This window comes from Cetorhinus maximus, chromosome 19 (assembly GCF_964194155.1).
Source record: "Cetorhinus maximus chromosome 19, sCetMax3.hap1.1, whole genome shotgun sequence".
Classification (NCBI taxonomy): Eukaryota; Metazoa; Chordata; class Chondrichthyes; order Lamniformes; family Cetorhinidae; genus Cetorhinus; species Cetorhinus maximus.
This window is the reverse complement of record NC_135897.1, coordinates 66653305-66676113: the sequence shown is the minus strand read 5'-3', so window position 1 is coordinate 66676113 and position 22809 is coordinate 66653305. Positions and strand designations below refer to the sequence as shown.

The 22809-nt window shown below is 37.6% G+C and overlaps 1 protein-coding gene across 1 annotated transcript in view; it reads left to right on the top strand.

Annotated features, from left to right (window-relative positions):
* psmd1 (proteasome 26S subunit, non-ATPase 1) overlaps window positions 1-22809 on the top strand; it is a 118547-nt gene that overhangs the window by 73965 nt on the left and 21773 nt on the right. The window contains exons 17-18 of the mRNA XM_078563988.1: window positions 7860-7974; window positions 20878-20994. Of these exons, the coding sequence (XP_078420114.1) occupies window positions 7860-7974; window positions 20878-20994 (232 nt within the window). The remainder of the gene's footprint in view (window positions 1-7859; window positions 7975-20877; window positions 20995-22809) is intronic.

The window sequence follows — 22809 nt, the reverse complement described above, 5'->3', positions numbered from 1 at the left end:
GCTTACAATAATCTGCTTTAAAATGACTTCTGGTGGTTATGTTAAAGCAGATGCTATTATCAATGTGCTGATTCAAGTCTCTGATGTGATAGCGAACACCTCAAGGTTGATGGAGGAAAAGTGTATTGAAAGCCAATTTTTTGGAGACCTCACTGCTGCTATTATAAAGCACTATACTGGTTGCATTCAGTGTTATCCAAGTTGTAAGTCAAATGTTGGCACATATTGCCAGTTGACGTTTGTGGAAAATAAGCCAGGTGAGGTGGTAGTAAGAAAATGGCTGAAACGAAACAAATGAAGAGCTGAGAATGACATACTTTTAAAATCTGGAGCGTGAATCAAATGCATGTTTTTTTTGCGATTGTTATTTCAGTGTAATCCCTATTAAGTCCAGTTTATAAATCTACTTACAGGACCAAATGCATATGGAGTTTCAATTGACGTTTCGAGTCCTCATGACCCTTCAGAACTGAGTACAGTTAGGAGAGGGGTGAAATATAAGCTAGCTTATATTTCACCCCTCTCCTAACTAAACTCAGTTCTGCTGAAGGGTCATGAGGACTCGAAACGTCAACTCTTTTCTTCTCCGCCGATGCTGCCAGACCTGCTGAGTTTTTCCAGGTAATTCTGTTTTTGTTTTGGATTTCCAGCATCCGCAGTAGTTTTTTGTTTTTATTATTGGAGTTTCAATTTACTTGGCAGCATTTACAGGAGGTTCCAACTTGTGACTGAACAATTTTTTTAACAACATCAATAGCATTTTTAACATAGTGTCCCAAAATGCTTCACAAGAGCATTACCAAACAAAATTTGACTGGAGATTTTAGCTGACTAAAAGCTTGATCATAGAGGTAGGTTTAAGGAGTATTGTAAAGGAAGAAAAAGAAGCGTGGAGATTTAGGGAGGAAATTCCAGAGCTTAGGGCCTTGGCAGCTGAATGCATGACTGTCAGTGTTGGATTGATAAAAATCAGGAATTTTCAAAAGGCCAGAATTGGAGGAGCAGAGATTCTGAGAAAGCAGTAGGGCTGGAGGAGATTGCCAAGATATGGCGGGTTGAGGCTGTGGAGGAATTGAGGAAGAAAAGGACAGTTTTGAAGTGGAGATGTTGCTTAACTGGGAGCCTACGTAGGTCAGCAAGAACAGGGGTGATGGATGAACAGGACTTGGTGCCAGTTAGGACACAGATTGTAGTTTTAGTTGGCATCAGTTAACAGAGGACAGAAAATGGGAGGCTGGCCAGAAATGAATTGGATGAGTCAAGTCTGGAAGCAACAAATTCACGGATGAGGGATTCAGCAGCAGATGAGCTGAGGCAGGGACGGGTTGGGTGATGTTATAAAAAAGGAAATAGTCATAGTGATGATGGGGACATATAGTTGGAAGCTCATTTCAGGGTCATATATGACCCCTGGTTTGTGAACGGTGACAGCCTTTCCATTGATGTTGCCGAAGGGCAGCCAATAGATAAAAGGGGAGGGGAGTGTCATCGGAGGTAACAGAGTGGAAGGAGAAGCCATTGCATGTATACTCTGGCTATGATTAGATAAGCATGGAACTAGGCAAGTGCAGTCCCACCCTGTTAATGATGATGGAGAGGTGTTAAAATATGGTATGGTCAGCCTTGTCAAAGACTGCGGACAGGTCAACAAGGATGATGAACAATGGTTTACCTTTATCACAGTTACTTAGGATCCCATTTGTGACTTTGATAAGAGCCATTTTAGGACTGAAACAGAAATCTGATTGGAATAATTCAAACATGGAATTCTGGGAAACTTGGGCAAGGATTTGGGAGGTAACATGTTCAAGGATGTTAATTGTATATTAATTGTATGCAGGTAGTGGGCATTATTCACTTGTGTCACTATAAAAATATATAGACAAACTCTGTTTCGCAAGGATATGCATGTTTGTGTGAGAAGGCGCACGTTTGTAATATGCATGTCTGCAAATAAATACTTATAAAAGCATGCAAAGATTGACTCTAATGCTATCCTTCATTACCTAGGTTGCTGGAATATAACAAAGGACATTGAAGAGGAAAGGGAAGTTGAAGATGGTGCGGTGGTTATCAAGGGTTGTTTTTTTCTGAGATGAATGATGTTGGCAGATTTGAAGGAGAGGGGTCCAGTAACTGAGGAGAAGCAACAGTTCACAATACCCAGTTCACATGGGAACCAGAAGGGAAGTTGGGTGATCAGTTTAGTGGAATAGGGTCAAGGGAGCAGGAGGTGGGGGACTGATAGGCAAGATGAGCTTGCAGAAGGCATAAGGGAAGATAGGAGAGAAATTGAAGATGGACGTGCAGAGCTACGACAAGGGGATGCCTTAAAGAAGATTTGGCCCTTTGGGCTAGGGGCAGAAGGGAAGCAGCAGAGGTGGCTGATTGGATGGTCTTAGTCTTACTGAAATCATTGAGCTCCTCATACTTAATGTTGGTGAGGGTGGAGGAGACAGGAGAGGGGTTGGAGGAGGAGAAGAAGGTTTGCAGTAGTGAAAAGAAGCCAGGGGTTATTTGTGTGTTCTAAGATGATCCTGGAATAGTGAGTGGTTTTGGGTTCCAGCCAGAGCTTGCATTGGGTGGCTAAACCAATTGTCCTCTATCCAATCAAATCTGCATCCCTTGGATTTAAGGGAGCGGAGATGAGAACCATATTGGGGGAGTGGCCATGTTGAGAGAGGGTACTGGTCTTAATGGAAGCTAGGTCATCAAAGATGTGATTAAGTATCTTGGTAGCTACAGAACTGTAATGAATGGAAGGCCAATGGGTAGACAGTTGGGATTTTGAAGTGTAAGTGAATTGGGAGAGAGATTTTCCCAGGGCAGGTGCAGAAGGAAGTACAGCGCAAGGGGGATGTGGATGAAGGGCAATATAAGAAAGTGAACAGGATTGACATGATGGGATTAGCAAAGCCACGTGAGATGAAAAGGTTAAGTGAATTTATATGGAGGATAAGGGGGCAGTGAACTCGAGAGATTGAGCATGCTCTATTGAGATGGAGGTTGAAATCAAAAGGTCAAAGGCATCACCAGTTGGGAGGCTTCATTTAGCCAGATCTCTGTCAAGGCTGTGATGTCAATGAAATCACCCACAATGAGCTCATGCAAGATTAAAGGTTTACCCGCAAGGGGAAAGATTTTGATGGCATCACAAAGTAAAGGGTAGACTTAATTAAAGGATTGAGGAAGGGTGCCGACAATCATGACCTTTGCATGGTTAAAACAGGATTCGATTATTTTACAACAATGTTAAAGTTGTAGTGAAGCCTTGTGAGAAGCAGGACAATTTTCCTTTTGTCATGATCAGCATATAAATTTCGGATTGAGAGAATTTAACCTTTTTGCTAATGCAGCTGTATAGATTGCCACAAGGAGATGCAAGAGAACATTCTGACAAGCTCTTTTTTTGCTCTCCCTATTTCTACCTCATGAGAGAGAGTGACTGTCCTCATCTCAGTCCCTCAACCTGAAACAACACAGATTTGAAGCTTGAAATAAGAAACTGGCAATATACTTACATCTTGCCATTCTTAAGTATCGGATTACTTAGCCATTACTAAGCCTGGCATTTATGAAAGTTTCTCTGTTTGAACATGTTTTCACTCTTTTTCATGAACTGTGGAACAGATAGGCTTTGCTGTGTCAACCGATATGTTTGTGTTCTCACATTCTGAGGGAGAAAGAGGTTTTATTTGTTTGAAATTTTTGACAATTTAACCCACAAATATAAACTTACTAGCAGTTCAAAAATTCTCAATTCTTGAAATCAACTATTTAAAGTTCATCTATTTGACATGCTGATGTGTAGTGATACCCTATTTTACAATGTGTGTGCTCTAATCCCTTACAGCAATCAACTTCCTGCACTAGCAGAACTCTGCTTAACATTTTTTTCATTTCCCTCCCTCTTCCCTGGATTGGTAGAGGTTTTTCCACTTGCTGTCCTCTTATTTCCACCCCCTCTTCCCTCAACATCAATCTCTAATCTCCAAGAAAATTGTTCCCATGCCACGTGCACACACTGACTGAATTCACATGTGTTTATTCAATACGAACCTGCTGTTCATTAGTGCACGTCATTCAAAATAGAGAATTGTATGAATTAGAAGTGCAGCTTGTTCAAATTGATCTAATTTATTTTTCTAATGTTTGTGCCTCGACAAAGTATTTTAAGCTGTGTTGCTCTGGAGTTACACAGGTTTTGGAAGCAATTTGAGGTACTATAAGAATATCACACACGAGAGCATTGGTTTAAATGCATTTTGTTCCTGCAAGCTACTGCTAACTGTATATGGAATAAGTCTAATTTCAACACTAAATTTTATAGGTAGATGTTTAGGGGCATAGACCCTTGAACTCTGGAGTTTGCCCATAATGATATGGCTACGGTTGGGTTGATAAATCTGCAGGTATTGTGTTTGTTGCAGTAACCAGATGGAGATTTCTGATTATGTGTAATGTTACCTTGCGTTATAACAATGAAACTTTACCCTAACTTTAATGATTTTACTAGAGGTAATGCATAAATCTCATCATTTTCTGGGGAGATTTTCAAGATGGCACCTGAATTTCTGCTGCAGCTGAATTGAGGAATTTCTTTGTAGTGGAACTTGATATGTTCTTTCAAAACAATACTTTGAGTACTGGCAAATAGATGCATGGCTGATTCAAATGCTACAGGAAGAAATAATACTTTTGTGAAATTTACTTTTGAATTTGTTAAGTTTCCATTTTGCAATTGTAAATGTTTTTGAAAGCCATTGAGCGTTCAAAGCTTCAGTCATATAATTTTTACCTTTTTGGCCCACAATGAAACCTTTGTAAATAAAAAAAATTGCAATTGCTGGAAATCTGCAAAAAATAGAAAATACCAGAAGTGCTCAGCAAGTTAGGCAGTATTTCTGGAGAGAACAGCATTATATTTGGATTTTGATGCTGTGTGCTTATCCTACACTTCCAACTTTTGCTTATCCATATTTGAAATCTGGATGTAGGAATTGTAATGTGGAGTAGGACCCAGATCAATAATAGCGCTTTTAATATAGCATTGAATATGAGCAAACAACAAAAACTTTGTAGCAGCTCTGTGGTAGTATAGATCTGAGCTAGTTATGTTTAGTACAGTGATATGTCAAACGCCGAGGCAAAGTGTTAAATTAAAATCTTGTCTGCTTTTTTATAACTGTTCAGTGGGGACCATTATGTTAAAGTTGTATTTTGGAAATTTAGTTTGATTATGATTTGAAGAGACTGAATAATAGTATGAAGCTAAAAATGTGAGGAAATTCTCATTCGTGTGGATGAAATTACCCCATGTTATTATGTCGATGTTTCTATTGCTCTAAAATGACTCACTGCAGTGAAGCAAAAGCTGCAAATATATGAAATATTACTTGATAACACACTGCATGTATTACAGTATGCTTTTTATATCTATAAAATTGTGAAAGAAATATTCGAACAAATTGTAGCACTAAACTTATATTTTACTGCGGCAATGCACAGCTGCTTTAATGATTTGTGTCTTTCACAGCTTCATAGTAGTACATTGCCACTAATCTGAAAGGTTCAGTTCAAGGTCCTCTTACTCACATCTAGTGCTGTTACAAAATTAAGTTAGGCAGTTTTTCATGTAGAATAACAAAACTCAGGGAGTGAGTCCCAGGTTTAGAAAGCATTTGGCATAAAGTATGGCAGTATTTCTTTGAAATAGTACGAGTTAGAACTGTGTAGAATCAGTTCTCTTTCCTCAAAAACAAAAAAACGCTTGTGCGGTTAGCAGATCTATTATAAATGTTTCCACTAACTTCCACCCCACAAATGTTGCTGCTCTTTACAACAAATGCCCTTTAATGAAAGGGTACAGTGTATGTTTTTATAAACTGCAATGAGCTTATGAAGTCTTATAAACACTATTTAGCTCACTGAATGTGACAGTTGTACACCACACAAATTCATTTTCTCTCTTTTCTCTTGCATGCTTGCCTTTGCTTTAGCACACATGCTCTTGTTTGTTTCCCCTCTCATTTTTAACATTTTATGTTGTGTGAGATGGCCTTTTTGTTTATCATAATATTTCCACTGATCCTTTTTTAACAAGTGGTGGCAGTAAAATTAGGTTTATTTTTGGTGCTAATTGTGACTTTTCAATTCTGATCTTCCACTTTAAAAGAAAAGGCAACTTCAACACTAATGCTGTCCGAGATCCATGTCTTTGAACAGTACAATAGTACTGCAGTTCAGAACTGCCATAATTTGGATGAGTTGTGACCACAATGTTTACGGCTTTGTGTAAGTTTTTTTTTACTGCACTTGATGAAGTAGTTGTTCCAAGTTTTTGAGCAATTTAAGAAGTGCTCTGTCTAGGTTATAGCCATACCAGTAAAAAAACAATTAAGATCAAGTAGACAGATAACATTGAAGGATATGTATTTAGCCCCCGTAGAAAAGAATACTAGCCATACGATCTACCTAAATAGTTCTGTTAAATTTTAGATTTAGAATGCTTACTCTATGTTATGTGTAGCTGGAGATTTTTTTTAAATGTAGTGTGTTATGACTTAGAGAGGGGAAAACAGAAAGTTGGATATTGCACATCCTAGAATGTAGAGTAATTGTGGTCACAACTCATCCAAATTATGGCAGTTTTGAATTGCAGTACTGTTGTACTGTTCAAAGACTTGGATCTTGGAAGGTGTTTGTGTCGAAGTTGCAAAAAAAGAGACTTTGAAGTTAGCAAGAGCTCTTTATAGGGAATGGGTGAGAGAAACCACATTAGAGTGTTGAAACACTAGTTAGTAATTGCCCTTCCATCATTTGATGAGTGGGTGGTGATATTCCCCAATAGAGAAGCTCAGTACCTTTTCCTATATATGATAAAATACTTGGATTGTGATATATGTAAATTTTAGATAAGAAATTCTGTACCTTTCAGAGGCCTATGCTTAAAATAGGATAAAATTTGATGTTTAGCATTCATTTATAGGAAACCTGGTGAATGCTGAGAATGTGCTGCCAGTCTGATTTGTGGAAAAGCCCATTCATTTTCATATCATTAATGTATATTCTTCCTCTTTTACTCAGTCTCTTGCAACTAAACATTGCCATTGTGCAGGGGAAATTGTTTGAAACTCACTTCTAAGACTTTTGTGCTACTTTGTGTATTCTTGGTTAGATGCCCATTGCAACCTAGTTGTATGTGTATATTCTCAAGTCCCATTATTTTTAATAGTTGGGTTTCACACAGGAAATGTAAATATATGGAAAGCTACATTTTAGGTACTTGTGTGGATATAAATTTGCAATCAGCAAGTTGTGGCACATAAGGCAACCTTAAAATGTTTGTGATGCTGAAATGTGGAAGATTTTAATCTAACTGTTTGGAAACAATTCACTGGATGATGGGTTTGAATCTATTTTGATATTTTCTGTCTTGCAATCTGTAATATTAAAGATCCCTCTTGCATTGATTGCAGGTTGTATTCTTCAGTTACCTGAATATTCTGTAATATCTACCATCACGAGTTAACGAAAAGAAACCTGGAGGCTACAAAAGCAGCTTTACAGGAGAGAAAGTAGTTGCTCAACCTTAAGTAGAACTGCCACTTTTCCAATGGTTATTTTTAAAAACAGCTTACTATAGATAAACAGCAATTTTCATTTGAGCTTAATTGTGTTTTCTCATGACATTAATTGCTGTGTGTCATTGCTTTCATGGCAAGTGCTGTGAAGTGCTTAGTGAAACAGCCAAGGGGTACATATATAATTAGTCTTTGTTGCTGCTTTAGAACCTAATATCTGATGGTGTGAACATTTAAAAACATTAGAAAGCAATTACTGTTTCCTTTGTTTCATAGAACACCAGAACAGTGCCCAAGTGTAGTGTCTCTGCTTTCTGAAAGCTATAACCCTCACGTTCGATACGGTGCTGCCCTAGCTCTGGGAATATGCTGTGCTGGAACTGGCAACAAGGTGAGGTCCTATTGCCTATTAAATGTTCTGATAGTTATGTAACATTGAAGGATTTTTTTTAATGATTAAGTATTTGAACATATCGGGTCATTGGGATGCATAATATTCAATAATCCAAACATTTTAAAATTAAGTTTGCAGTATTCCGAAATGAAACACAACCTCTCTGTGCATGTGTAGAGCAGCGGAATGCTCAACCATTAGAAACTCTGATCTGCTAAGTCTTGCGGAAACTTTTTGAGGAAATGCTTTTGGATAGGAAGGTGCAAGAAAGACATTGATACTTCATAAGAGGATGTGAATGTTCTGCCAAGGTGCACAAAATATATTTCGATATTTCTTATATGCTTTCTAAGTAGGTTGAGATATGTGTCTTGAGATATGGCATTTGGGCATTGATGAACCTTCATAGTGTAACTGAAGAGACGAACAGAATGATGAAGGAGATAAAGCTTCGTGAGGATTGAAGAAAAAGCATCAGAACCGTTAAAATTATCATCAACCTTGTTTGGCACAATATTTTCATGCCCTGGTGCAAGCAAAGCAGTATAAAATAAAGAGCCCGGAGCTGAAATAGGCAGACAGTTTTCATTCTCAATGGATCCTTGATTGCTCTCAATATGACTATTGAGCTGGGTGCTGAAGAAAAGAAATTAGAATTAAAAATTACTTCTTAAAGACCAAGACTCGTGCCCTTGGTTGAAGGAAAAGCCCAGAATTATAATGAAAATGGACATTCATGGTGACCAAGTAATGGATGAATTTTTGTATACTCAGGTAAATTGTATACTTGCTGCAAGAAGATGAAAAAGAGGTGAAAATATGCATTGCTTTAACAGGAGGCATTTCAAATGGACTATGGGGGAGAGAAAAATGACCTGAAATGTGGAAAATTGTTTGAAGCTTGTGTCATTTGAGACTTAAGCAATGAGAGATATAAACCAAAAATTGGATATTTTTGAAGCATGGTGAGCAAGTAGAATGTTAGATGTCAACTTGAAAAACAGTTTTCAATGACCTATTGCAGCAATGAGAAAGGTTGCGGACTGTAGGGTTTGAAGATCGTTGTAGGTAAAGAAAAGATAATGGAATTTGTCCCATCTCAGGGAAGACGGCATGGATAGCCCAAGCTGAGATATTAGGCCTGCCTTCGGGACGGCTGAATATAAGAGTGGTCATAGAAAAATAGAGGCAAATTACTATGTGTATGTACATTTTTTTTTCAACTACACAACAGTAAGAGCTGGTGTTTCTTCTCATTCTGACATTCATTCCCACCTTCAGTATTATGTTAAAACAACCTACTTTGGTTTATTTGTTGGGGTGGTGTGCTAAAAGCAGATCTGGTTAGCATTGTGGCTAATCATACAAATGTCAGCCCTGCTAATAGAAAAGCAAAATACTGTGGATGCTGGAAATCTGGAACAAAAAAGCTGAAAATATCAGGTCATACCATGTGTAGAGACTGAAACAGAGTTTTTGTTCTGTATATTTTTCAAATCCTGCAGTAGGCTGGTATATACTGCTTTATTATTGGTGGAGTTGCTAATACAGCTGAAAACTTTGCCGTCATCAGTAAACTGCCTCACTCCAGCCTTTGTAATGGAAAGAAGAGTATTGATGGACAGAGGATTCTGCTTTGGTAATATCTGGCAGTGGTATTGTGGGCCTGAAATGATTGATCTGCAACAACTACATCCACCTTCTTGTGTGAAGTATGACTCCAATCACTGACCTCAACTTGTCAAAATTTACAGGAAATGGTATCTATTGGATTGCTATAATTTACAAATTTAGGCACTCTTTCAAAGAACACCAAAAAATTAACAAAGCTCTTAATGCAGTGAATATAACTAGAAAGTTGATTTTCATGTTTATCTTTTTTGAATATGTAGAATCTAGTTTTCAGTTTTACTTTGCACATCTACAGTTTTTTTTTTCTGTACTGTCAAGAGTATGTGATAATTAGCTTTACCTTAAGCATTACATTTCAGCTAGGTTCACATAAGTTTCACTTGTTTTAATGGCATTTTCAAAAGTTAATAATGAGGATGAAGGGGAATTAAAACATGGTATTAAACTCGCTAGCATAGATTTCATGGAGTAACATTTGCATGGCATTCTCCTGATCATATACCATAATTTCAGCAGAAACCCTGGAGAAACGGTGTGAATAGCTGTTTCCAGGATTTCCACTGAAGTTACAGTTGATGATTGGAAGAAACCCTGCCAGAATTCTGGGAATATGTCACTGGTACATCAAAAATAAGTAATTCATCATTTAATTTATAAATTCCAATACATGTATGTATTTCTGACCTAGATTATTTCAATTTCTTAATTTTCACTTTGACTTTAATCTCATTTGGTTTAAATATATGTTCTAATGTGAATTGTGCATAGCACTATTAATGGTTCATTCACCAGTATAAACTTTTATGAAGAAAACTGAAGTACAATGGTGGTTTTGAATAATAGTCAGTAGCTAGCAGAGACTTGCAAAAAATTTGAGGTGAATTTGGTATTTTTTTCCCAACAGTACTACTTTAAAGACCCATCCCATACCATCCCAATTCCTCTCATGCTACACCCATACCATTCCTTTCATTCCTCTCACTTCATCCCATCCTATTCCCCCCATCTCACCCCTTATTTCTGTGCCATCCCATCCTTCCCATGCATTTCCCCACCTCAACTCAATGCCTCACCCTTGCATGTTGTTCCGCCCCCTCCTCTCACCCAATGCCATAACTTTGTTCTTGGTCCCTTCACCTTTTGCTGTTCATTTTCTCCACCAACTGATACTAAACATTGGCAGCTATATATGTGCCACGTGCTGCAGTCCTCCACACACCTTGCTTGTGCCAAGCACCACCCATCAAATCAACTCACCAACCAGTCGGAACAGTGCAGACAGGTGAAAACTCTTATTATTGATATGTGGTAACTTTCAAAAACTGTCACACATTGTTACTACTGCAGCTGATGTTATTCGCTGACCAAGCCAAATTACAGAGGGAAACTGGTCTTACTGATCATAAACTTTTCTTTTGAAATTTGAAAACAAGGGAAAGAACTACTGATCCCAGAAGCATAAAATCCCAGTAACACACTTAGGATTTTAAAATTAAAAGATTTATTAACAAGAAGAAAAAAACTTAAGCTCACAAGATTAAAGTGACACAGTTAAAACAGTAACACAGTTACAAAACCCCCCCTCCAAAAAAACAACTTCACTTGGACAGAACACAAAAGTAAACTACTTGGCAACACCTTCCTTATAGATTTTAAGTCTAAAAATCCAGTAATATTACCCAAGGCAAAAACTGCTGTCACTTTAGTTAAAGGCGTACCACATAACTTCTCACTCTCTTCCACTGTGCTTTGGAAAAGCAAAACAAAGGCTCAGAAACAAAGACTTCTCTGGCCTACAAACTCGATGGCTGCTTCAAATTCACCACTTTTATATCTTCTCCCAGCACAGTTCTGGTCTCAGGACATCTCCCCCACACAACTCAGCTTAACATATTTCCTTAAATAGCCTTTTCCCCTATCATCTTAGATTCCATTGTCCTAAGCACCCCTTTGATCTCAACTTTTCCAAAATATAAAAATCTTTCATGGTTTCCTATAATCTCCACTTTCGGGTCAAATAAAATTTAATAACGTTCCCTTGTTTACTTACGAAACCGTTGTAAGTTGTAAAAGTCCCTTGTCACTTCTAAAGTCCTCTTTAGAATTTAACAGTCAAGTCCCTACTTATCTCGTAATGCAAATTTTAAAACCCAACCTATTTACTTGTAATCCCAACTTCACAATCATCTCTCAGTCAATGACCATGAAAATATAATAATTTTCATGATATTTTGATTTATTATATAGGTAAGTTAATAGTGGGATTTGGATTAGTTTCTCTGTGTGGGTGTGTGTGTGGGGGCGTGGATTTAATTGAATTGGAGACAGCTGCTCTGGAGCTTTTGAGTTTTCAAAAGGGAAGCTAGGTTTGAAATGCTAAATACATAAACATGGCTGAAGTTTCAGAATGTGAGGTGTGAGGAACGTTTGCATTTTTAGATAAATTAGGTTAGTTTGAATTTCAAAGACCTGGTAAGTTGTTACACCTAGCCATAAGAAGCTAAGTCAAACACTGTTTATTTTTCCCAAAGGTTGCTGATAATGTGAGTACTATGAAAGATTTATATTATGAGAAAAGTAAAGTTACAAAAACATATTGGAACAATGGAATTTACATTAAAAAGGGAGCAACATGTATAAAGGAGGTGAGGTTATGTGTAAGGGGGAAAGCATTCTAAGGCCTAACACACGTGTGAAAAGCCACCAGCCCCTATACATCAAGTTGCTGTCTACAGGAACCAAAGCTAAGAAAACTCACTTTGAATATCACTGTCCAAGGTATTGTGTGCTTTGCCTGGGTCTGTTAAACTTATATTTTGTTTTACTATTGCCTTAACGGAGGTGTAATTGGGAGCCAGATTAATTAGAGGATTTAGGAGTTATTATAGTAGTAATTTGTAGACCTATGCATGTGCTTAAAATCTTTTCTTTTAATAGATGTTTAATTTAGTTTTGTAAAAAACCTCTGAGTCTCAGTGGACATATTACTACTGAATTCAAGGCACGCATCTCAAAATAAAATACAAATTGCAAAACCGTTGTGGCAGCTGTTTCAAGTTTCCTCCTGGGATTTGAACAGCTCAGCATTTATCATCTGCTGTGCTATAACAAAATTGGGGGTTCTTTGCGGGATATATTTGAAATTCCTTGATTGGTTTGGAATTGGTGAATCTGAAGGTTTCGAGTACAAGAAGCACTTTTAAATTAGGAGCTGGTGTGAGGTTTTTGTTTTAAAGTGGTGAGACTGTAATATGGCTTTGGCAGTTGCTAAGACTTGTCTGGGAGGTTAAGTTATAACTTTATTTGCCTATTGTAAACCAACCAAAGCTAAATTAATGGAATTGGCAGATAAATTACAATTAGGATTACCTACAGGGGTAAGGAAATCAGACATAACTGAAGGTACAGCACAGCATTTGAAATTGGAAGGAATATCCGAGTTCTCCAATGGGTGACTCGGTGGTATGGGCTCAAATTCAGTTGCAAATGAAAAAAATTGAGCTAGAGGCAACAGAAAAAGAAAAGGAAAGAGAAAGAGCATTCCAAAGGGAACAGGTAGAAAGGCAGGAAAGAGAAAAAGAAACAAACAGAGAATTCCAGCTTAAAGTCCTGGCGGTTAAAAAAGAGACACCAGAAGGTGCAGAAGGACTTAGTTCCAGACCAGAACCCAGCGGGAAGATGTTTAAATTCGTACAAGCTCTTCCAAAGCTTGAAGAAAGAGATGTTGAAGCATTCTTTATTTCATTTGAGAAGATAACTAAATAGATGAAATGGCCACAGGAAAACTGGGCATTGTTCTTACAATCCAGGTTGGTTGGTAGAGCACATGAGGTTTATGCTTCACTGTCAGAAGAAATGCCGGTGAACTATGATGTAGTAAGAAAGGCTATTTTGAGTGCATATGAGTTGGTTCCTGAGGCATACAGGCAGAAATTTAGGAAAATGAGAAAACAGCCTATACCGAGTTTGAGAGAGCAAAACAAAGTAATTTTGACCAGTGGATATGGACATTAAAGCTAGAGACGAAATATGCAGCTCTTAGAGAGGTGATTCTTTTGGAAGAATTTAAAGATTCAATTCCTTTGGTAGTGGGAACTCGTGTAGGAACAGAAGGTTAAAACGGTAAGACAAGCAACAGAGATAGCTGATGATTTTGAGTTAGTTCATAGACCGAAACCCTTTTTTGGTCACCCTTTTAAATCAGAGAAGGATAGAAAGTGGAAGGTGAAAGGAAGGTGGGTAATCAGGATAGAGAAGGAGTTGGTGGAAATTCCCAGGAAGTTTCTTCTCAGAATAAAAAAGGAGTTGAGGGTAGAAGTGACACTCAAAAATTTAGGTGCTTTCATTGTAATAAAGTTGGGCACACAGTCAGTGTGTTGGAAAATACCGGGAAAATCTGTTGGGATTATTGGGGTGCAGAAAAGTTCTGGAAGTAAAAGTACTGTGGGTTCTGAAGTTCAGGCACAGGAAAAACCAGTTTGTGTACAGGTAAAACAGGAAGAATCAGTGATAGGTAAAGAAGTGGGAATGTGTTCACAATTTACCCAATTTACCCTTCTGAGGAGCAGGTTGCAGAACTGTTTAAAGATTTTGTATGTGAAGAGAAAGTCTTTCCATGTGTACAGGGTGGAGTAGGTAAAGACATTAAAATTTTAAGAGAGACAGGCTAGTCAAACCTTAATGTTGTGGAATAGTGTAATTTGTTGTTCAGAGGGAGTATTGCAGGAACAGGTGGGGTTCATGGCGATGTAAACCCATTCCCTTATGGAAGTAAATTTAAAAAGTAAGTGGAAAACGGGTGGGGCGATTGTCGGAGTAAGAGAAAAAAATGCCCATTGCAGGGTTCAATTTATTTTAGGTAATGATATAGCCAGGTCACAGATGTGGGTGTTGCCTATGGTACTTGAGCAGCCTGTAGAGGTGTTTTCCACAGAAGTGTTGGAGAGAGAGAGCATCCTGGATTGTTTCCAGATTGTGCGATAACAAGGTCACAGGCTCACAGGTTGAAACAGGAAGTTAAAAGGCAGGGGAAAGGTGTAGAAGTTCAATTAGCTGACACTGTTTTTGCTAAGATTGTTCAGGAAGAAAGAATGGAGGATAATGCAGCTGAGGTATTTAGCTCAAGGCAGTTGGTAGAGTTACAGAAAAAGTATGCGCAAATAAGACAGTTATATCAAACAGCTTACTCAGAAACAGAGGCAGAACATATTCCCAAATGTTATTATCTTAAGGGTAATGTTTTAATGAGAAAATGACAGCCTTCTCATGTTTCAGCAAATCAAAGCTGGAGGAAAGTACATCAGATTGTTATACCATTTTGATATAGAAATGAGATCCTGAGAATAGCTCATAAAATTCCAATAGGGGACATTTAGGAATTAGAAAGATGCAGGCAAAAATACAAAAACATTTTATTGACCTGAATTGCATAGAGATGCAGTCAAATTCTGTAGAACATGTCAGGTGATAGGGAAACTACAAGCAGTGATTAAGCTGGCACCTTTAATTCCAAACCCAGCATTTGAAGAACTTTTTACTAGGGTCATGATTGATTGTATAGGACCCCTCCCTAAGACTAAAAGTGAAAGTTAGTACTTACTAACAATAATGGATGTGCCTACTAGGTTTCCTGAAGCGATACTTTTGAGAAATATTACAACAAAGAGAATTGTGGAAGAGTTGACTAAATGTTTTACAAGATATGGTTTACCTAAAGAAATACAATCAGATCAGGGTTCAAATTTCATATCGCAGCTGTTTAAGGAAGTAATGAACAGTTTGGGGATAAAACAGTTAAAGTCAACAGTTTGCCATCCTGAGTCACAAGTGCTTTGGTAAGATGGCATCATACTTTAAAAACTATGCTGAGGGCGTATTGCTAGGGCTATCCACAGGATTGGGATAGGACAATTCCATTCCTGTTATTTGCTATTAGGGATGCTCCTAATGCATCGACTGGTTTTAGTCCTTTCGAACTAGTTTATGGTCATGAGGTAAGAGGATCACTGAAATTGGTTCATGAGAAATTGGTGGGTCAAAATTTGGAAACTACTCTCCTGGATTATGTATCAAATTTCAGAGAAGGATTGGACAAAGCATGTGAGTTAGCTAGGGAACATTTAAAGATATTATAGCAAGTGAGGAAAGTGAAGACAGACAGGAAAGCTACAGCTTGTAGTTTTGTTGCTGGGGAGAAAGTGCTAGTCCTGTTACCAGTACTGGGTGACTCGTTAAAGGCAAGGTTTAATGGGCCTTACAGGATTGAAAAGAAGCTGAGTGAAGTAAATTGTTTAATAAATACTCCAGATAGAAGAAAGAAGCAGAGGGTATGTCATGTAAATATGCTTAAAAAGTACTTTGACAGGGAAGACCACCAAAAAGAGGTATTAGTGGTGGTAGATAAAGAGGTAGAAATGAAGGATTCCGAAATTGATTTTCCTTTAATCAAATTAGATTATGTGGGGGTACTTGGAAAATTTAAATGTAATATTGAGTTGCCTTCCAGGCAAGTGCCAAAGTGATTTGGAGAAGCTATTGCAGTCACGCAAAGCTATTTGTGGGAATAAGCTGGGGAGGACAAATTTAGCTGTACAAGATGTGTGTGTAGAAGTTTCACCTTCGATAAGGCAACATCCTTATAGATTAAATCAGGCAGAGTTATCACAAGTACGGAAAGAAATTGAATTCATGATTCAAAATGACATAATTGAGCCTAGTTGCAGTAACTGGAGTTCGCCTACTGTGATGGTACTGAAACCAGATGGAACACAAAGACTATGTGTGGACTATCAAAAGGTGAATGCAGTGACAAAAGCGGATTCATATGCTGTACAATGGTTGGAAGATTGCATTGAGAAAGTGGGACAATCAAAATTTATCACAAAGATTGACTTGCAAAGAGGATATTGGCAAGTACATTATCAGAGAGAGCAAAGGAGATATCGGCTTTTGTGACGCCAGATGGACTATATCAGTTTAAAGTCATGCCATTTGGTATGAAAAATGCACCTTCAACATTTCAAAGACTGACAAACAGAAGAATTGCAAGACTGAGCAATTGTGCTATTTATATTGACGATTTGATAGTTTTCAGTCAAACGTGAGACGAACATTTACAACATCTGGAAGAATTATTTAATAGTTTACAAGAAGCTAATTTGGTGATGAACTTGGTAAAAGCGAATTTGCAAGAGCACAAGTTACATAACCAGGCCATACCATTGGACATGGTAAGGTGGTTCCAAGAGATGTGAAAGACAAAGCTATTGTGGATTTCCCCATGCCAATGACAAAACGAGAAGTTTTGCGATTTACATTGCAAACAATTTGTCAGCAACAATTGTTTATACAAACCATAATCCTTTAAAGTTTCTGGACAAATTTAGAGACCGAAGTGCAAGGCTATTCAAATGGAGTTTATTACTGCAACCATTTAATTTACAGATTATACATGTGGCTGTACGAGAAAATCTAGTTGCAAATGCATTGTCAAGTGTTTGAAGCTCAAAAGTGAAAATTGGACATGTAAAAACCTGGACATTGGACTGGAATGATTTTTGTTGATACCAAGGATTTGTATATATATTCTGTTAATGCATGCATCTGTTAATGTAATAGTGTGAGTATATAGATAAGTATAGGAGGTAATATAAGATGCGTTAAGAAAACAAAGTCGTCTTTTTAAATTATGACTGTTCATTTTCCCGTAAGGAGGGGGGTGTCATGAAAATATAATGATTTTCATAATAATGTGATTTATTGTAAAGGTAGGTTAATAGTGGGCTTTGGATTCGTTTCTCTATGGATGTGTGTGTGGGGGGGGTGGGATTAATATGAATTGGAGACAGCTGGTCTGGAGCTTTTGAGTTATCAAATGGGAAGCTAGATTTGAAATGCTATATACATAAACATGGCTGAAGTTTTAGAATGTGAGATGTGAGGAACATTTGCATTTTAGATAAATTAGGTTAGTTTGAATTTCAAAGACATGGTAATATGTTACACCTAGCCATAAGAACAAAGAACAAAGAAAAGTACAGCACAGGAACAGGCCCTTCAGCCCTCCAAGCCTGCGCCAATCATATTGCCTGTCAAACTAAAATATTTTGCACTTCCGGGGTCCGTATCTCTCTATTCCCATCCTATTCATGTGTTTGTCAAGCTGCCTCTTAAACACCACTATCGTACCTGCTTCCACCACCTCCTCTGGCAGCGAATTCCAGACACTCACTACCTTCTGCGTAAAAAACTTGCCCCGCACATCTCCTCTAAAGTTTTCTCCTCTCACCTTAAATCTATGTCCCTTAGTAATTGACTCTTCCACCCTGGGAAAAAGCTTCTGACCATCTACTCTGTCCATGCCACTCATAATTTTGTAAACTTCTGTCAAGTCGCCCCTCAATCTCTGTCGCTCTAGTGAGAACAATCCGAGCTTCTCCAACCTCTCCTCATAGCTAATAAACTCCAGACCAGGCAGCATCCTGGTAAACCTCCTTTGCACTCTCTCCAACGCCTCCATATCTTTCTGGTAATGTGGTGACCAGAATTGCACGCAATATTCCAAGTGTGGCCTAACCAAGGTTCTATACAGCTGCAGCATCACTTCCCAGCTTTTATACTCGATACTCCTGCCGATGAAGGCAAGCATGCCATATGCCTTCCTGACTACCTTATCCACCTGCATTGCCACTTTCAGTGACCTGTGGACCTGTACACCCAGATCCCTCTGCCCGTCAATGCACTTAAGGGTTCTGCCATTTACTCTGTAGAAGCAAAGCCAAACACTGTTTATTTTTCCCAAAGGTTGCTGATAATATGAATACTATGAAAGATTTATCTTATTAGAAAAGTAAAGTTGCCAAGACATATTGGAACAATGGAATTTACATTACAAAGGGAGAAAGATGTATAAAGGAGCTGAGGTTATGTGTAAGGGGGAAGGCATTCTAAGATCTAACACAAGTGTGAAAAGCCTCCAGCCTCTATGCATCAAGTTGCTGTCTACAGGAACCGAAGCTAAGAAAACTTACTTTGAATATCATTATCCAGGGTATTGTGTGCTTTGCCAGGTTCTGTTAAACTTATATTTTGTTTTACTGTTGCCTTAATGGAGCCAGATTAATTAGAGGATTTAGGATTTATTATAGTTGTAATTTGTAGACCTATGTATGTGCTTAAATTATTTTATTACTAAATGTTTAATTTAGTGTTTTAAAAATCCTCCAGGTCTCAGTGGGCTTATTACTACTGAATTCAAGGCACGCCTCTCGAAATAAAATACAAATTGCAAAACCGTTGTGGCAGCTGTTTCAAGTTTCCTCCTAGGATTTGAACAGCTCAGCATTTACCATCTGCTGTGCCATAACAAGAAATGCATGCATCTGGCATGTTTACCTTACATCCCTCAGTTCCCACAGACGAGCTGTCTTTACTAACCTTTCCCCCCCAGTTTAATTAATTACGCACACGCGCGCGTGCGCGCGCACACACACACACACACACACCCGCCTTGACAGAATACCACAATATCCTTGAAATATTAAAACAATAACATCCTTCTTCACAACATTCAAAGAACCCTTTTGAGATAACTATTAAATAATTAGATAAACCAACTAATACACAGTATAAAGGATGTTTACAGTTTAAACCCTGGGAGTCTTTTTAAATATACAAATCTTGCATAATTACTTGCTGCTCAATGTAGGCCTTATTTCCTTGCATTTTAAAGAAATATTTAAAATAAAAAGTTGTAAATAGCCTTTTGTGTATACATTGAAGCCAATTCCATCAGCTTTTATAATCCAGTGGCTTGGGTGTTTTGCTAAATTTAAATGATAAATCATTGTTTTAAAATCATCTTGATTGTAAAGCTGTCCATTTTAAGAATCAGAAATACTTTGATAGGGATTTATGAAGTTATCTTCCTATTCTAACAAGACATGTGAGATAAACGTATTAAAGCGTAAAACTTCCAAATCATACAGCAATCTTAGTTATAAAGTTCAAGACATTTTTCATGCAAAAAGAACAAAATACAGTATTGAAATTGATTTATGTTTGAAAGTAAAATGCTAAAGACAACTGACAATATAGATTGTGAGCATTTTGGAAACTAGGCAAGTAATGTAAAAGTACGTTATCTATTAATACCTCAGTAAATTGGACTCATCATTAAAGCAACCTCCATATTTTGCTTCAAGAAGCACAGGTAGCCAAGAGGAAAATTTCAAATGCCCTCCCCAACAAGATAGTATAATGATAAGTTAACAGGATGAGGGACTTAAGTTATATGGAGAGTTAACAGAAACTGGCATTGCTCCCCTTAAAGCAGAGAAAGCTATAGGGATATTTAATAGATGTTCAAAATTAAAAATGGTTTCTGGGACAATGTGGCAGATTTCTAGAGCTTGGCTGACTTTACAGGTAAATTTAGTGGACGGTTTTCCAGAATGCCTTCCTTTTTACTAAGTACTTGGGTAATAATTCAGATGAATCAGAAATTAAAATGATCGCTGAAACAAGTTTGGAAAGATTAGCAATGTAATTGGCTAATGTTGTGGTAATTGCTGCTAATTGCTTTTTAGGAAAACTGTTTTGATTTAAATTGTTTTTTGTAGTTTTCTTGTTTTGTATCTGTATCTTTTGATGTTGAGTCAAATCAGTATCATTTATGCACTACTACTAATTAAGTCACTAATTAAGAAAAACTGCAGCAATATTTTTGTAAATTTACACATTTAAAGTGTGATGTACTCCCAATATGTTGCACTCAAGACATTTAGATGAATACAGTTTCACTTTCTGCTTGATATTTTACTCTTGCTTGAAGGCATTACAGCCTGTTCCATTCTTATTGTTCTTATCAGAAACTGAGTGTAACATAAAATAGAACCTGTTCCCTCTAACTCTGTAGTGTTGAGTATTTTGTTCCAATATGCTCCAAGCCACATGCTGCCCATACATCTTACAATAGCTACATTACATATTAAATATGTGATTTACAGCAGCCCTAACAAATCAGCTCAAATCTATGATGGATAAATTCTTGTTTCTGAAAGCCATCAGAAGTTTTTACTGAGGTGTTTATTGTAGGCAAACATTTCATTGAAAGTATACGACGTACTGATCTCACTGTATATTCTTGAGTAACTGCTACTGAGGTTGAAAATATTTAATGCTTAACTTAACAGTTCCAGAGCCTTCTGCTGAGGACATCATCTGCTTCTTCACCTCCTGTTTAAATAACAGTTTCCTATTACTTTGTAGGATGCCATAAACCTTTTGGAGCCAATGACTAATGATCCAGTGAACTACGTTCGCCAGGGTGCTCTGATTGCTTCTGCCCTTCTCCTAATCCAGCAGACAGAGGTCACGTGTCCAAAGGTAAGGCTGAATGCAAAACATGCGCTCAATCCATCCAGATTAAGAATATACAGGTTACATAAATAAGTGGCCAGCACAGACTCCCTTCACTGTTTACTGCAATAGGATTTCACTAATTTTTATATTAATCAGAAGTTGAATTGCACAACCCCATGAATACATTCTTCCTTATTACTAATTTTCTAGTACAAATCAAACTGCTGTAAACACTATTTTTGAGTTTGATCCTGTACAGAAACCACATTGCTTCCATGTTGTTTTATCCCCTCACCCTATTTAATTATAATGCTTAATTTTAGAAGCTTGTTTGTCAGCAGCAACAGCTTGTTCTGTTATTATGACTTCACTTCATCTGTTAGTTAATTTATTAATTCATGTTCTTGATTTTTCATGCCTTAAATCAAAATTTTGAAACTTAAAGATTTTAAGTTTGCATATCAGTTCTGTCTTGGAATTTATTTTCATGATTAGATCAGCTATCAACACTTGTGTTTTGCCACGCCATTCAACTCACCTCTTCAGTTTGTTCATACCTTTGTTAATTCTTCTGATCAGGATCAGGTTTGTATATCTCCAGTATGAATCCTGTCCAGCAACCTGTGCTAAAGAAAGAAAGACCATACATTTCTTAAGTTTTCAGATCCATAGGACTCCCCAAAGAGCTTCGCAACTAGTGAGTTACTTTTGAAGTTTAGTCATCTTTTAGGTAGGCAAAAATGACAGCTAATTCGCTCACAGTCTGACAAACAAATTAAATAAATGATCACATCATTTTTAGTGCTGTTGGTTGAGAGGAAAACTCCTCAGCTGCACTTTAAATAGTGCAATGGGGGCTTGTCTGTCCACCTGAACAGACAGACAGGACTTCTGTTCATCTTATCTGAAAGATGGCATTTCCTACTGTGCAGCTACTGTATGAAGCCCTTTTAGTACTGCACTGAAATATCATCTTGGGTGATGCACTCAAATTCAAAGCAAAGCTTGAACCTGCAACCTTTTGATTGGGCGAGGCTGCTACCAGTGAAGTTGGTACCTAAGAATATAAAAACCTAATTGTGAGCATTTCATTATTTCCAAAAGCGCGCACATGCATGCACATGTTTTGGGCCAATCAGCAAAGCTTACCATGAATATCAGTGATGTTTATCATTGGTTACAATGACTGGGATAAATTTGATGGCCTGTCTCTTCAGAGCTTCAATGTAATCTGAGTTATAAGATTTTCCCTTAAACAACGTCACTTGATTTGCACCGCTTTTAGTGGCGTAAATTGAAGTATGTCTCCGTCACCTTTTTTAATAGAGAATACCTGATCATGCATGAGTTGTTTGAAGCAAGCAACTATCACCTGAAATTGTTAAAGAAGTCACTTTTATGATGGAGGGGGACAATTTTTAAAAATATTTAAATACCATCTTTCACAACCTCAGAATGTATGGAAGCACTTTACAGTGGGACTTAAACCCACAAGCATCTGACTCCAAGGATGTTACTACTGAACCAAGCAAGACACTTAGCAGGACCATGAATCATGTGCCCTTGAGTCCTACTTGTGTGTTTCATTGCATCAGGTGTTTACAGCCCCAAAAGCCTGATTGTTGAGCTTTTTGGGACTCTTCCAAATTTAATAGATTTAAAAACTTGAAACCATTGTTCATTGCAAGAGGTAGACATAAAAAATTTATCCAAAAGAAGGCATTCAGCCCACCCTGCCTGTGCCAGCCAACAAAGCCTAATCCCACCTACTACTCTTGGTCCGTAGCCTGTAGGTTATGTCACTTCCAAGTGCATATCCAAGTATTTTAAAAGCAATGA